Source organism: Acomys minous (genome assembly GCF_964271855.1).
Source record: "Acomys minous genome assembly, chromosome: 1".
NCBI lineage: Eukaryota > Metazoa > Chordata > Mammalia > Rodentia > Muridae > Acomys > Acomys minous.
In genome coordinates, this window is record NC_140483.1 from 65,962,426 (window position 1) to 65,978,058 (window position 15,633).

The 15,633-nt window shown below is 39.9% G+C and overlaps 1 protein-coding gene across 3 annotated transcripts in view; it reads left to right on the forward strand.

Annotated features, from left to right (window-relative positions):
* The window catches only part of DPP10 (dipeptidyl peptidase like 10), a 1,517,748-nt gene extending 1,505,027 nt beyond the window's left edge, over positions 1-12,721 (forward strand). For all 3 annotated transcript variants that reach the window (XM_084793012.1, XM_084793011.1, XM_084793013.1), the window contains exons 22-26: positions 3,473-3,572; positions 3,818-3,876; positions 4,021-4,093; positions 7,842-7,915; positions 10,412-12,721. In XM_084793012.1, coding sequence (XP_084649138.1) covers positions 3,473-3,572; positions 3,818-3,876; positions 4,021-4,093; positions 7,842-7,915; positions 10,412-10,546 — 441 coding nt within the window. In that variant the 3' untranslated portion in view covers positions 10,547-12,721. The remainder of the gene's footprint in view (positions 1-3,472; positions 3,573-3,817; positions 3,877-4,020; positions 4,094-7,841; positions 7,916-10,411) is intronic.
* The last annotated feature ends 2,912 nt before the right edge of the window (positions 12,722-15,633 follow it).

Genomic DNA, 15,633 nt, shown 5'->3' on the forward strand with positions numbered 1-15,633 from the left:
TTCTCCGAAATAAATCAAATTAAAGCAGCATTTTGGATCTGATTTTTAAATTCCACAGCTTTCACTATCATTAAGTCTTAAAGATTATTTAGCTTCATTACATTGCAATTTTTCATTAAAAAAAAAATAATGAAACACAGCTCCTCATGAAGCAAGAAGCAAAGGATGTGTGCACTGAACTTGAGCTGGAGAACCATAGCTAGGGCTTCTTCCCAGGCCCAGACTCTCTTCCAATGGCTTGTTTGCCGCTGTTGGTTTTGGGTTTTTTTCCCCTTCTTTTCTTCTTCCAGGAATCAAGGGAATTCTGGTGGGAGACAGGAAGAGATTTTTTGAGGCATTTTTATTGTATTAGTATACCATAAGAATCTATAATTGAAAATGCCAGCTATTTGCAGTTGGCAAGATAGCTCAGTGGGTAAAGGCCCTTGATACCAAACCCTGTGATGCAAGGTTAATCTCCCGGACTTACCCTATGGAAGGAAATAACTGACTCTTGAAAGTCATCCCCTGCCCTCCACATGATCCAGCACAGTGACATGCATACATGTGTGCAAATGCACACAACAAGATTAAAATATAATAAAAGCTTAATGTCCAGCAGAGTCACAGACATCCTATTAATGTTTATTTAACATGAAACATCCTGAACATTCCTGAATCCCATCTCTCAGGAATATGAGGAAAGAGGATAATAAGTTAGAGGCCAGCTTAGGCTAGAGAGATACTTGTGTTAAAAAAAAAAATACGAACTCCAATCTACTGAATTACACTGTTTATTATAAAGAAGGTTGCTAATGTTTTTGTTTGTTTGTTTTTGTTTTGTTTTGTTTTTTACTGAATGGTGCTGTAATATATAATTAGGGCCTCTGTCCCATGATGTAATGTGTGTGACACAATGATTGCTGTAGTTGAGCAGAGAGAGTTGCCATCATTATGCACTTCCTCCTTGTTTATTTTGCTTTTGTGGACAGAACAGCTAAAATCTGCCCCTTTTGGCAGGAGTCAAACTTCAGTACAGTTTAAACTCAGTCTCCACCACACCCTTACATTTGTAATCCCACACTGTGCATACTTCTTAAGATTTTGCTCCTACCCTACTTATTCTGCTTCCCTACTTCACCTCCTGCACACTCCTCCTCCCCATCCCTGCACCCCAATAAGCAGTTTAGTTGATTTTTGGAAGTAAGTTTGAGATTGCTTCTTCACCACCCCATCTCCTCCTATTCCTTTCTCTCTCCTCCTCCTCTCCATCTCCTTCATTCCCTCCCCTCTCATTTCTCCTCTCATCTTTTCTGTGTCTTCTGTCTTCCTTCTTCCCTTTTCCTTTCTCCTCATCTGTTCTGCATCTACTTACTTAGTGCCTTTCCTACTGATGAGAGTTGGGGAACTTAGGCATCTAAATATGCTTATCAGCAGAGGGGAGCTATGGTTATCAACAGAATTCCCTAGAGATAGAAACCTCTTACAATCAAATCCTGTCTGACCTATGTCTGGCACATTTTCTTTTTTCTTGTCTATGTATGTGTTTAGTGAGTAGATTTGTGTGTGGAGAGGCTCATATATTTGCAACTGTGTACATGCATGAAGAGCAAAACAAAAGACAATCACAGCTGTCGTTCCTCTGACACCATCCACCTTGATTGTTGAGACAAGATCTCTCACTATTCTAGAACTCACCACGTAAGCCAAGCTCACTGGCCTGCTAGTCCCATGTCTACACCTGCTTCCACCTCACAAACCCAAGGATTCTAAATGTGCACCACCACACTCAGCTTTGTAGTTTTAAAAAGTTGGGGTTGTGAATAAGGTTGCTATGAACATGGTTGAGTAAATTTTCTTGTTGTGTGCTGGAGCATCTTCTGGGTATATTCCAAGGAGTGGAATAGCTGGGTCTTGAGGAAGCCCTCTTCCTGTTTTTCTGAGATAGCACCAGATAGATTTCCAAAGTGGCTGTACTAGTTTGCATTCTCACCAGCAATGAAGGAGTGTTCCTCTCTCCCCACATCCTCGCCAGCATGTGGTGTCGCTTAAATTTTTGATCTTAGCCATTCTGATGGGTATAAGATGGAATCTCAGATGGAAACAGCCTAAGTGTCCATCAATAGAAGAATGGATAAAGAAACTGTGGTACATATACACTATGGAATACTATTCAGCTATTAAAAACAAGGAATTCCCGAAATTTGTGGATAAATGGATTGAGCTAGAAATGATCATAATGAGTGAGTTAACCCAGAAGCAGAAAGACTCAAATGGTATATACTCACTTATATCTGCATATTAGCCCAAGGGGCATGTCCCACGAAAGCCTTCACTTACCAGGAAACTGAGACAGAGGGGAGGACATTCTAGTGGGACTCTAGATGAGAGAAGCATGGGAGAATGGCAAAGTAGAAGGCTCCAGAGGGTCCTAGAAACCTACAAGTAGAACATTATGATAGGCAGATTTGGGCCCAGGGGTCCTGCCCAAACTAAGGCACTAGCCAAGGACAATACAGGCGGTAAACCTTAAACCCCTACCCAGATCTAGCCAATGGACAGAACATTCTCCACAGTAGAGTGGAGAGTGGAATATTACTTTCTCACATACTCTGGTGCCTCACCTTTGACCATGTCCCCTGGAGGGGGAGACCTGGTGGCTTCCTCCCACTCAGAGGAAGGACAGCAGGTTCCCAAGAAGAGACTTGATACCCTATGAACATATACAGGGGGAGGTAATCCCCCTCAGGAACAGTCATGGGGGGGAGGGGAATAAGGGGAAAATGGGAGGGAGGGAAGAATGGGAGGATACAAGGGATGGGATAACCATTGAGATGTAACAACAATAAATTAATTTAAAAAAAACGAAAAATATTTGGGTTGTAGAAGATCAAATGTGGGACCTCATGCTTGCTTGCAACGTACTTTACCATATGAATGAGCTATTAGTGTGGCCCCAGTCTGTAATTTCTCAAAATTACCATCCCAAATCATCCTTATGCTAAATAGGCATATTTACCTTTGAAGCAGATTCTGGTCTCCTGGAGTCAGACTTTGGGGTGACAGGCCCTGATCCCCTACAAAGAGTGACAAATGGTGTGTAGAGTTGTTGACTGTATTTACTTGTATTTAATCATCATTATTATTAAGTATTCTACTAGAATACTTAAAATGACATATAAAGGGTACTTCATTTCCCTTGTTTCAAATTACTTGGAGCATTTCCCAGATGTGCGGTATAAAATTGTGACTTTTGTGATACATAATTAATTTCATATTTTACTTAGTTATTAAAATAACCTGTTGTATAAATTTTTGAACAGCTCTTAAGTCTTCATATGTACACAGTGGTTTTGTTTTTTGTTTTTTGTTTTTTGTTTTTTTTTGCATTCCTTTCTACACTTTGAGACATTGGGATATGTGCATTATTAAACAGTGATCCAAAGTTACAGTTATTGCTAGGAGTCATTATTTTAATTTTTCTTTTGCTCAGGGGTATGGGGGCTATGTTGCCTCAATGATCTTGAAATCAGATGAAAAGCTTTTCAAATGTGGAACAGTGGTTGCACCCATCTCAGACATGAAGTTGTACGGTGAGTCGGTCCTCCAGACAGAGCTAATATAGTGTATTGATCGGTGGAAACCGAAATCCCAAATGCAGGGAAACTCAATCGAGCTCATGTATCATGTGTTATTAAAGTGTACTGTGAGTTATCACCACAGTGATATAACTGGTTTTACTGGAGGGTGACAATTACATTTGAGATGCATAAATAAATAATGAAACAGAGTGTGTTTTGCTTATTCTGATGGTTTCTTTTCTTTCCTTGGGTCACAGCCTCAGCTTTCTCTGAGCGGTACCTTGGTATGCCATCAAAAGAAGAAAGCGCTTACCAGGTGAGTAATGCGAAGTAAAGGTAACAAAAGGCCAAAGGTTTTGTTGTTGTTGTTGTTGTTGTTATAAAGTCTAGGTTGAATTGTTTCCATTCAGATGTCTCTACATATGCAGATACTTGTGGGTTTGTTTTTTTTTTTAAACAGGCATCCAGTGTACTGCATAACATTCATGGTCTGAAAGAGGAGAATCTATTAATAATCCACGGGACTGCAGATAGTAAGTACTGTGCATGCTGCTCCTGTCAGATAGGAGCTGTCTCTTCACAAAGGGACACGTTTTAGATGTAAGACTTACTTTCAGGAGATCCTATAAAGCTGCACATGTCCAGAAAGTGACAGGCAGAATGAGATGTCTGGTAGGAAGTGACAAGGGAATAAGATAGTGCTATGCAATATCACTTCCTGTTGTCGTAGGGTGACTTTATCTGCAAGCTTGCATATACCAGCCACTGGCCAGTTGCAATCAAAAACCATATTGGAATTAGTGTTGACTGGGAAATAAGAAATAGTAATGCCAATATGTAGCTGAATCAGAGCTGGAGTCAATGCATGTGGTGTATTTATCGGAGTATATATGAAGGCGCATGGACGTGCCTTCCTGTTTGCATGTGTGTATGCTTCTTAATTAAGGTTAGGTAAGGAGCTTTGAGGTCTAAGAGCAGCAGGGCAAGAGGAATGGAGCCGACTTAAAGGAGCTCATGGCTCATCCCCAAAGTTCTGTTGTTTTGTTGTGCAACAAGCCTCTCATCACGCTGTGAGACATGTTTAAAAGGAAAGGAAAAAGGGAGAGACAGACAGACAGATAGAGACAAAGACAGAGAGACAGAGAGGAAGGGAAAAAAAAAGAAAAAAAAATCCTGGTACAGCCTACACAGAAACTCTTCGTTCTCCTGGCTACTATTGAAAATCTACATTTATTGCAAGTTGGAAATGTTTTCAGAAAATATTTATTTAGGAGCAATATTGCATGATACACAACAGCAAAGAGCACCATGCTTCTAAAGGTTGTCAAAGTATTAAGACCATCCACATATATCAAAAGTAGTCAGAAACAGTAACTGTTTTTATTTTTACTTAATTTTTATATTTTTGGTTTCTCTAGACAGGGTTTCTCTGTGAAACCTTGGCTGTTCTGGACTTCCTTTGTAAATCAGGCTAGCCTTGAAACTTGTAGAGATCTGCCTGCCTCTACTTCCCAGAGTGCTGGGATTACAGGCTTGTGCCACCATGCCCAGCTACTTACTAGTTTTTAACTATGTGTCAGAAAATGACTAAGATCATTTAATAATGTCTAGTTTGCTCTGCATAAAAAATATTGTTCTAAGGAACTAACATTTTTTAAACTAGTATATTAGAGAAGTAACTATGAGAAAAACAGAACTTATGGGGATTTTTTCTGGGTACTGTGGTTCTTATACCTTGCACTACAAAGCCTGAGTCAAGTGTGCCAACTATATTTAAATTTAGGTAGTTTTAACTCTAGATGCCAACATAGAAGGTTTTAGTACTCTTTGTAACCTCTTTTCTAAGTCACTGATATTACTATAAGTCATGTTGTTTCCTATTTGATTCAGTTTGAGGACAAGTGCCAGAAGGCACAGGTACACAAGTCCTGGCTCACCGCTTAGCTGACTTGGGGTTATTCAGTGACACTTTTATTCTACTACTGATGGCTAGAAAAATGAGAAATCATTCAGTTAAGCTTTATTGTTCCATTTAGTCCTTTGAGGGAGAAAAATATCAAACAACACACTTTTTTTTTTCCAAGATAGGGTTTCTTTAGGCAGCCTTGCTGTCCTGGACTTACTTTGTATACCAGACTAGCCTTGAACTCAGAGAGATATGCCAGCCTCTGCTTCGCAGAGTACTGGGATTACAGGTGTGCGCTACCACATCAGACTGCAAGCATCAGACTTTGCATTGAAAACAAAGCAGAAAACAATCAACTGCAATTATTTGGGGCGGAGGCGTGCTGAAGAGATGGTTCAGTGACAGAGCTTGGATTCCCAGAATCCAAGTAAAGCCAGACACAGTGGTGTATACCTGTAATCACAGTGCTCCAAAAAGAGATGTACAGTAGGGACAGAAGACGCCCTGCAAGCTGGCTAACCAGCCAGCCTGGTATGCCCAGCAGCAAACAAGAGACTCCGCTTCAAAAAGGTGAAAGGCAAAGACTGACACCCAAGGTTGCTCTCTAATCTCTCTCTGTATGCCTATATTCTCACACACATTATACATCCCCCCCCTCTCTCTCTCCCTCCCTCTCTCCCTCTCTCTCTTTCCTCTCTCTCCTTCCCTCTCTCTCTCCATCAGTCTCGCTCTCCCCACAACAATTCATTTCCATGGTTATCTTTTCAACCACACCCAAATACAGACATGATGGAGTTTTTTTTTTTCTTCGTATATCTTCCCTACAAAAACCACATGAGTTATATGAGGTTATTTTACATCAGTCATTGCCCATATAAATCTACATTCAAAGTCACATACACATACTAAGAAATTTATAATTATTGAGAATTGGAGACTTTTTTTCTTATTAATGGTAATAGGAAATTGTTCAGAAAGATCTTGAGTATATTTTAAATGAACGACTTTTTGGACTGCTGACCCCCTGCTGTATAGAAAGATTATTCTGCACCACAGGATGAGAGCCTAGGGAGGCTCAGACCCCTGATAAGGCTGTCTTTGACAAATGCAGATACAAAATGTTAGCTTAAAGTTGTTTATGGAAATCTGAAGACATGTATAGAGTAAAAGGAATAGCCTAGGCAGAATACAAGCAAAGCATAGCACAGAAGGATTTGAGTGGCAGGTCCATGATTTCATAACAGATAAAACTGTTGCTAAATACAGACCTCCTGAGATGTGTGTTCCAAAGCCTTAGAGCCTGCCATTCACACAGAAGGAAGATGGAAGGAAACGAGAGAAAACAGTTTGCTCTACATCAAATATTTAACACTGAATAATGAGTAATGCACTCTATCTTCTCAACATTGGAGTTCAGTTCTAGTATGAAATTTTAATTACATTTATTATTTATTTATTTATTGTGTATATGTATGTGTGCACATGCTTATGAAAGTATATGTTTGTGAGTCAGAGGACAAATTTGGGAAGTCTGTTCTCTCTGTTTACCATATATGGGTCCCAGTAATTTATTTCATGTCATCAGGCTTTCTGCAAAGCACCCTTTTTTGAGAAGCCATCATAGTGTTTCCCACTTCTAATTTAATAAAATAATGCAGAGTGTCAGTATCTATCTCAGTCTAGATTGTAGAAAACCTCAAGTATGTATAAAAATATATTTCACTGCTTTACTTTCAATGCTTATCAAGAACAAAATATATAATTACACAAAATAAATTATCTCTCACAAAATATATCTAATTATGACCTCATACAGAGTTGAAGTGTTGCCTCACCAGTGTGAAGACCAGGGTTTGAATCTCCAGAACCCAAGTAAAATGTAAACTACAATCATGGTGGTTGTAATCACAATGTTGGTAGGATGCTACACAGAGACAAGCAGAAAAAATGGAACTTGCTGTTCAGCTGGTTTAGCTTATTTGTCAAAGTTTCAGGCTCATGAAAGACCACATCTCAAATCAAGAGTGGGAGGCACCTGAGGAATTACATCTGAAGTGGGCTTTTGACTTCCTCACATACTCACAAACACACATATGCACACCTGTACCCAGAGACACCCACACAAATATACACACATGCACAGAATACCACTGGATAACTAAATTCCCCTTAGTAACAGCTCTTGTGTTGGTGGTCTGTTTTATCATGAAAAATAAAAAATTCTACTATTTTACATAACAGTTTTCCAATTAAAATTAATAGACAGGTCTTCCAAGTATACAATGTAAGTACTTAGGTTCTTTGAAAAACACATTAAAAATCTCTGGTGCTAACAAATTCATTTTTTAAAAATATCATAATTTAATATTTTGCAGCAAAAGTTCATTTCCAACATTCAGCAGAATTGATCAAGCATCTGATAAAAGCTGGGGTGAATTACACTCTGCAGGTAAGCCACCATTCAAGAAAAATATTCTGATCTCCAGCTTTATATCCCCCTAGCAAATACTTGGGATAAGCAACTGAAAACCATGAGAAGCTGATTTTAGTCTAGGATTCTGGAGGTCTTAGTCAGACCTGTGGCTTTGGGTCTGTGGCAAGGAAGCATCACATTACAAGAGATCATGAGAAAGTAAAACAGCTCTTTTAAAAATGTGTGTGTGTGTTTGTTTATATATGCATATGTATAAGTATATATGTGCATGTGAGTGTGAGTGTGTATGTGCACATGTGCCACATACTAGCTTAGGCCTAAGACAACAGCAGAGCAAATATCAAGTATATCTTCATGTTCATCATCCAGGGGACCTATGGACATGACAAGAGCTTCAAAGAGCTTTACCAGACTAGTCCTGCCTGGAAAGAGTCCACATATCTATTTTCTCAGGATGATGGTTCTGTTCACTGGCTCTTCCTGCAGCAAGCATTCTGCATTTCTTATATTTCTAAACTAACTTCTGGGTTGTCCATTGCCTACATTTTCTCTACTTTAGCCATTAACCTTGGGATTGGTTATAAGAACGAACCTAGCCACAGTACTCCATGATTCTCCACAGGAACAAAGCCAGAAATACATGACCAACCGCAAGAGCCAAGCTAACATGAGCAGTAGCTAGGGCTGTTCAAACCACAGCTCCACTTGTCTGTTGATGAGTGACTTTGGGAGAAAATATCTCAGGAAAACTAGTTCCCACAAGGCCCTGGGTGAAGTCACAATGCCCTGGGGCTCTCTTTTCAAGAAAAACTCTTTTAGAGTTTACTTCTTACGTCTCTGAGCCTTCTACAGTTAGACTCTTTCTGCTGCCTGACGTGCCCTCAAGGCAAGTGAAAGAATCTTAACTTTTCTCAGAGACAGGAAATAAGGCATCCTTTGCACTTTGCATTTCAACTCCTTGGACCCATCTTTCCCTTGGTTGTAAAAATGACCAGAAGATTTGTAGATATTTTTAGATGCATTAAAAATGCATAATTATAAATTTTCTCAAGTAAATATTTTAAGTAAAGGGATGTCAACATGTTTAGTTAAGAAGACTACAATATGTTCAGGCCATAGCGGTCAACAGGGCATGGAAGAGGTTACTATTTTGACCAACAAGCCCTCCTTTAAATGTCTGTATTTTGTGTCATGGTGAACAAAAGTTCCTAAAAGGAATGGCATGTTCTACTAAACCTTCTGTAAGGGTGACTGATTAATTAGATCTTCAGTCATTGTGCAGATGTTTGAATGCTTAGTCCCTAGTGAGTGGCACTATTTGAAAGAATTACAAGGGTTAAAATGTGTGGCCTTGTTCGAATATGTGTGGCTTTGTTAAAATGAAGTGTGTTGAAGGAAGTTTGAACGTTTGAAGTGGCTGGAAATGCAGCACCAAGTAATGCTGAGCTCCTTAGTCCTCTTAATAGCAATTTTCTCCTCTGTGTACAAGCTAATGTATCTGTGCGTAAATAGTAAATCTGGAATGTACAGGCATCTAGCTCTCCACAGCAGAAAGTGTGAGAATGCCATCTGGTAGCATCTCAGGCATATGGCAGAGCTATTGCCACAGCTAATGGACACAATGGGAATTAGAGCTTATTTGCTCTGCAGCCAAGTTATAAGTGACCATGGCCTGGGGACATTTAAGGTACCCTACTTCCATGCTCTCTAACGTGGAAGCAATTTCATGGCGTTTCAATAATAACAAGACAAAGCAAGCTACAGATCAAGGAATTTTAAGATAGATTAGTGAAAATAACCAAGAGGTAGGTTACAAGAAGATGGGGAAATTTCAACTCTAAGCCCAGATGTTGACTGGTAGCCTACTTCAGCACTCCATTGGCGGAGGGTATCAGGCAACAGAAAGAAAGAGGCTGACTGAGCTTGGCATGGGCTTTTGAAACCTCAAACCCTATCCCAGTGCTGTACTTCCTTCAACAAAAGTACGCATATTCATAAAAAAGCCACAACTCCTAACCCTTCTTAATCCTTTCAAATAGTGCTACTCACAAGGGACTAAGCATTCAAATATATGAGCTACGGGAGGCATTCTTATTCAAACCCCCACACAAAGGATCTGATGAGACCTCAGATTCCTGCCTCTAAGTTGAGACCGCTTTTACAGGTTTCAGAGAAAGGATGTGTCCCCATGATATATGGCTAATGAGTATCCCCTCTTACCTGCTTGTAATCAGGTTGTTTCTGATTTTCACACTGCAAGAGAAACGGGAAAGCTAACATTTCCCCATCCTACAATATTTAGCTCCTTATCGCTTGAAGAGCTTGGAAAACTTCCTTAGGGGAAGTGAGTATTAGAGACTTGCAGGTTGTCACAGGAGGGTCCTTACTATTTCTTTTTACTGGTTCTGTGAGGGTAAAGAGAGAAAGAGGCAGATGTTGGTAACATAGCCTGAATAGACTGTAGCCCAACTCAACCGTAACTTAATTTCACCTTTTTCTTCAATGCCATAGGTCTATCCAGATGAAGGATATCATATTTCTGACATGAGCAAGCATCATTTCTACAGCACAATTCTCAGATTCTTCAGTGACTGTCTAAAGGAAGAAGTAACCGTGCTGCCACAGGAACCAGAAGAAGATGAATAATGGACCCTATTTATACAGAGCTGAAGGGAATATTGAGGCTCAAGGAAACTGAACCAAGATACTGTCATGTTGTAGATGCTCCAGAATTCCAAGGGCAGCTTGTGGAGATGAAACTGGAACAGCACACTCAGACAGTGAACTAGAACTTGAAGACAGATGTCCTCTACTGGGCTGCCAAGGGTGCAGAAGGTGTTTCATTGTAAAGGGAAGTTGCAAGGGTTGCTTTCCTGGGGGAAAAAAATTAGTTTCACATTAAAGTAGGAATAGTGCATGTTTCCTTCCGTTATCCCCTTTTGTTCTGTGACTAGTTACCCTCACTTTAATTTCAATGGCCATGATCACCTTTGCATCAAATGCATAAACGGACCATCAGTATCACAGTCCCTGATCTTTGATGGCTGAGCTGCAATCTAACATGTTAATGTATCTTTATAATAAGTGCAATTCTCTCATTGTCTATTATTATGCTTAAGAAAATATTCAGTTAATAAACAAAAAGCAGAGTATTTTACATAAAGTTCTGTTTTTAAAAAGAAGGCATCATTAAATGAATCAAGGGTATGTAGAAATGAGGATTCCAGCACCTTCCAAAGTTCAGGCAGTTGTCAGTAGATAGAAAACCTTTAAATCAACACACACGAGTGTATGTCTCACAATATAATATATATAAATATATACGCACGTGTGCATATGCGGACAATGAGTCTATCTTTAAATGTTACTCATGCTACAAACGGTAAACTTCAATGAATTACAATGGATACTCTTTCACAGACTACAATGAGCACTTCTTTCATGAGCCAAATACGGTGAGACCCTTTTGTTTCCAGTTCAGATGATAGCGGTTGATTTCCTACAAATGTTTGGGTTTGTGTTTGGTATTGTTTTTAGTGGTCAATAGTTTTCTAGTTGCGGTTTACTTTTTTGAATATGATATCTTGTCACATGTAAATTAGATACTTAAATATTAAATTATAGTTTCTGATAAAGAAATTTTGTTAAAACAAATGCAATGCCACTGAGTGGCATTTTGCTCTCTTGGTGGAGAAGGCTTTTTTAAAAACCCAGACCTTTTACTTCCAACTCCCAGTGCAGTAAAGTCAATTCTCATTTTCACTATAAAAGCAAAGATCTGAATGATTTCATTTTTTTTCCAGAGTCTGCTTAGCATTCCATGCTGGCTCAATTCATCTGTTGGTGTTTAATTAAGCCCTTGTGGTAAGAATTACAGGAGAGATCTTTTTGTATTCATTGTTCCCCTCCCCCAGAATTCATAAACAGCAGTAAGTGGGGTTTCATTTAAATGAAAGGCACAAAAGGTACCCATCCTACAGTGTGTCATCTTGCAGCAATTAGACACTAGGTCACCAGAGGGCAGGGAGTGTAATAACTGAAGGTGGACTGCATCCTCAGTCCACAGAAGGGATCTTCCAGAAGATGTTTCAAAGTCTGAAAATCAAACTCTGATGCTCAGAAAATCCAGGCGATATAATGTATTTTCACAGCTAAACATCTGTTCTTAGGGAAAGCTGGGTCACCATGTCCTCTGAAAAACCAGGAAGGAAAATTTTAAAGTAAAGAATTTGTCCAGCCACTCCCTGTGTCACCAACTGAGCAGCCCAGGAGTCTGAGATGTGGTCCTGGGACTGACTCTGAGGCTGGTTATCCCTCTTTTCTCCTGAGTGCTTTGGAATTGTGTCTTTTCTGGTCCGTTAGATTCAACTTACTAAGGAAAGGCGCCCTCTCCAGAAGACCCACTTTAGGTCATTTTCAAGGATAGTGAACACATTTTTTAAGCAAAATAGGTTGTGGTGTTTCCAAGGAAAGTTTTGCCTATTTTATTAAGATGGAAATTTCTTTTTAGGCTGATTTGAAGTCCAACTGAAGCTTTTTAATCAATATTTTAGATTTCAACCACTAGGAATTTTTATGATGCGAATAATTATGTTGTCTAAAGGATGTGGTTTTATTGAATGTCTATTTGAGTAACATTTAAAATGTGTTTACCTTTTACTGTCCATCATTTCTCTTGTTTATGGTCATTATCATTGTTTATCTATATTTGATTAATTTAATACAGTTTGTAATGTGCAAGTTGCTTGTCTGGGACCACTTTCACCTCACAATACTGCTGGATTACACATGAAAACATGATGATTAATAGGAAGAAGGAAAGTTGTCCTCTCTGTGATTTGGGGGGCTTTCATGACTGGGCCATGTCACACAAAAGAAACATTCACCTGTGTTTTCTTGAAGTTTATGCCGTGGAATTATGGAACTGTATAGGACACTTTCACTTCAGCTTTAGATGCATTCCAATGATTTTATGCATATTTACAAATTCTGAGAGTTTCCTGAGACTTTAGTGGGAACCTTTCCACATGATAATATTTCCTTAACATTCAAGTAAATATTTTCTCTAGGAAAAAAATAACAGTTCTAGAGTGAGGGCCATCACGTGTATTAGCTCAGAAGGAAATACATAACCTTTTTAAACTCCTTTGAAAGCAAATCTGCTTTTTCCACTTCTACTGAGAGCATTACTTACTCAGTAAATAGGGACAGAGGAGGAGTGTACTAGTGACTGTGCTGTTGCTATCATAAATCACCATGAACAAAAGCAACTTGCAGAAAAAAGGACTGTTTTGGCTTATTGTTCCAGATGGAAGGGGAGGCATAAGTGCAGGAGGATTGAAGCCTGGCTGTTAGGAAGCAGAGAGATAACAAGAGAGGCCAGGGTATAAAACCTCACATCTGCCCCTGGTGTTATACTTCCTCAAGAAAAAAAAAAAAGATTCCACCTCCTATAGGTTCCGTAACCACACTTTCTGCCCCTTCCCCAACGGTGCTGCCAGCCGAGACCAAGTGTTCAAATCGGTGAGTCTGTAGGAAACATTTCACACTCAAATCACAACAAGAAAGCTATCTCTTGGTTGTTCTCTAAACTGTGCAAGGATGTGGGGGGATACTGTTCAAACCATGGACTGAAGCTTCCTGGGGGAGTACTTCAGCTCAACATAGACACTCCCATCCAACGTCATGTTTATAAAGTTATAACAATGAGGAGGGTTAAGAATTGGTTGGTGACCGCGTGGAGAATTGCTCAAGACTTGACCCTCAGGTGTGCCAGGCATGGACCTCTAACAGGTAGAGTTACTGGAGTCATTTCCTATCACACAATGGCTTTAAAATGGGGTTATAAGACTAGAGAACTGGTTCGGGGTTAAGAGCACTTGCTCTTGTTTTGGAGGTTATAGGGACCTACACTGGGACCTACAACAGCCTGAAATTCCAGTCCCAGCTGACTTGATACCCTCTTCTGGCCTTGGCAGGAACTTTAATGTACATGGGACACCTACAGCAAAGGTACACACACACACACACACACACACACACACACACACACACACACACACACACACACACAGAGACAGACACTCTCTTAATATTTCTTATGGGATCTGAAGGTACATGGCTTCCATTCGAGAATCATCTGTGACCTACTCTCTCTCCTTCCTCATAAGACCTGATCACCTTTGCCTCTTGCAGCAACCAGCCTTTCCTCAGTGTGATCTGCCCTCTCAGTTGTGATGACTGACCTCTACGTTCTGGTTTGGGAATTCTCCAACAGAAACAATGACTGCTAGAACCCATATGCATCCCTGGCACAGTAGCAAGCTACATGCAGGTCTAACTCCCCCACTGAAACCCAGTTACAGGAAGACAGCAGCAGGTAACTAACTACTGTCCCTCCTGCATACGTGATTTGCAGTTCCGGGAAAGGCCTACTGGGCCCCCAGTGACCACAGCTGCACATTTGTCTATTCTCCTTTCACTGTTCTCAGCCTTCACTCTCACTTAGGATTGCTTTTCAAAATTAACTATATGTGTACCAGCTGTGGATGAAAGACCTGCTTTTAGTGGAGAAGTTTGCTTTCCACAGCGGCTTATTACTGTGCATAATTACGAAATAAGGAGATACCATGAAAATAAAAATGTTTCTTTCTTCCTTTCTTTCAGAAATTACGTTATGTTATGTTATATTATGTTATGTTATGTTATGTTATGTTGACGTGACAATTTGATGTGTTGAAGCAGGATTTCATGCAGTAGGTCTGGCTGGCTTCAAACTAACATAGGCCAGGCTGGCCTCAAACTCACAGGCATTCACCTGTCTCTTCCTGCCTCCCATGTACACCACTATATTCAATGCAAAGCTATGGTTTCTCTCCAGAGTCAAGTGAAGTCTTTCCATTCAAAATTTGCATGAAGTGCCAACACAAGCTAAGCGTCCTACATACATTAGCAAATAATCTCGACATGTTTTCTCACACAATCTGTAAAGAACCTCAGTTGTTATAAAGTCTGTAACTCATCCAAAGTTATGTGTCTTAAGACGTAAATGGGTAAATCACAGCTGCCATCAACTGAGAAGCCTGTGTGCATGGCTACTCTGCTCTGCACGGCTAAAGCCATAAGAAAAGTGTTCATCGAATCCAAGTCCCAATGTTGTATTTGAATTCACAGTCCCAGGTATTTTGATTGAGAATAATTTATTAATATTACTTCCATAAGCTAACGGCTAGCTCAGCCTACTGCTGATATTCAGACTTGCCTGAGTGAATTCCTTAATGTCAAGAGAACGTGTGTATTATAACATTGACATGTTTGGTGAGGGCTGAAGGGATAAGGACATGGCTCAGTGAATCAAAAGTATTTTAGGTAAAGAGCTTGAGGATCGGATTGCATCTCCAGCATTCACATAAAGCTCGGTGGTCTACTTTTGTCATCTCAGGGTTCAGATGGAAGAGACAGGTGTCTGATTGCTGCTTGCTTGCCATCCCGCTGGGCTGAGTGGGTGAACACTAGGTAAAACTAAGAGAACCTTTCTCTAAAAAGCAAGTTGTAGAGAGACGGAGAAGGAAGATATCTGATGCTGATTTCTGGCTTCCACACACATGAACGTGTGTGTGTGTGTGTGTGTGTGTGTGTGTGTGTGTGTGTGTGTGTGTGTGTCAGGGGGTAGCTCTTAACTTTTAAACTAGGGATAAATAAAATTCACTCCACTTGCCAACGTATGCTCAGAT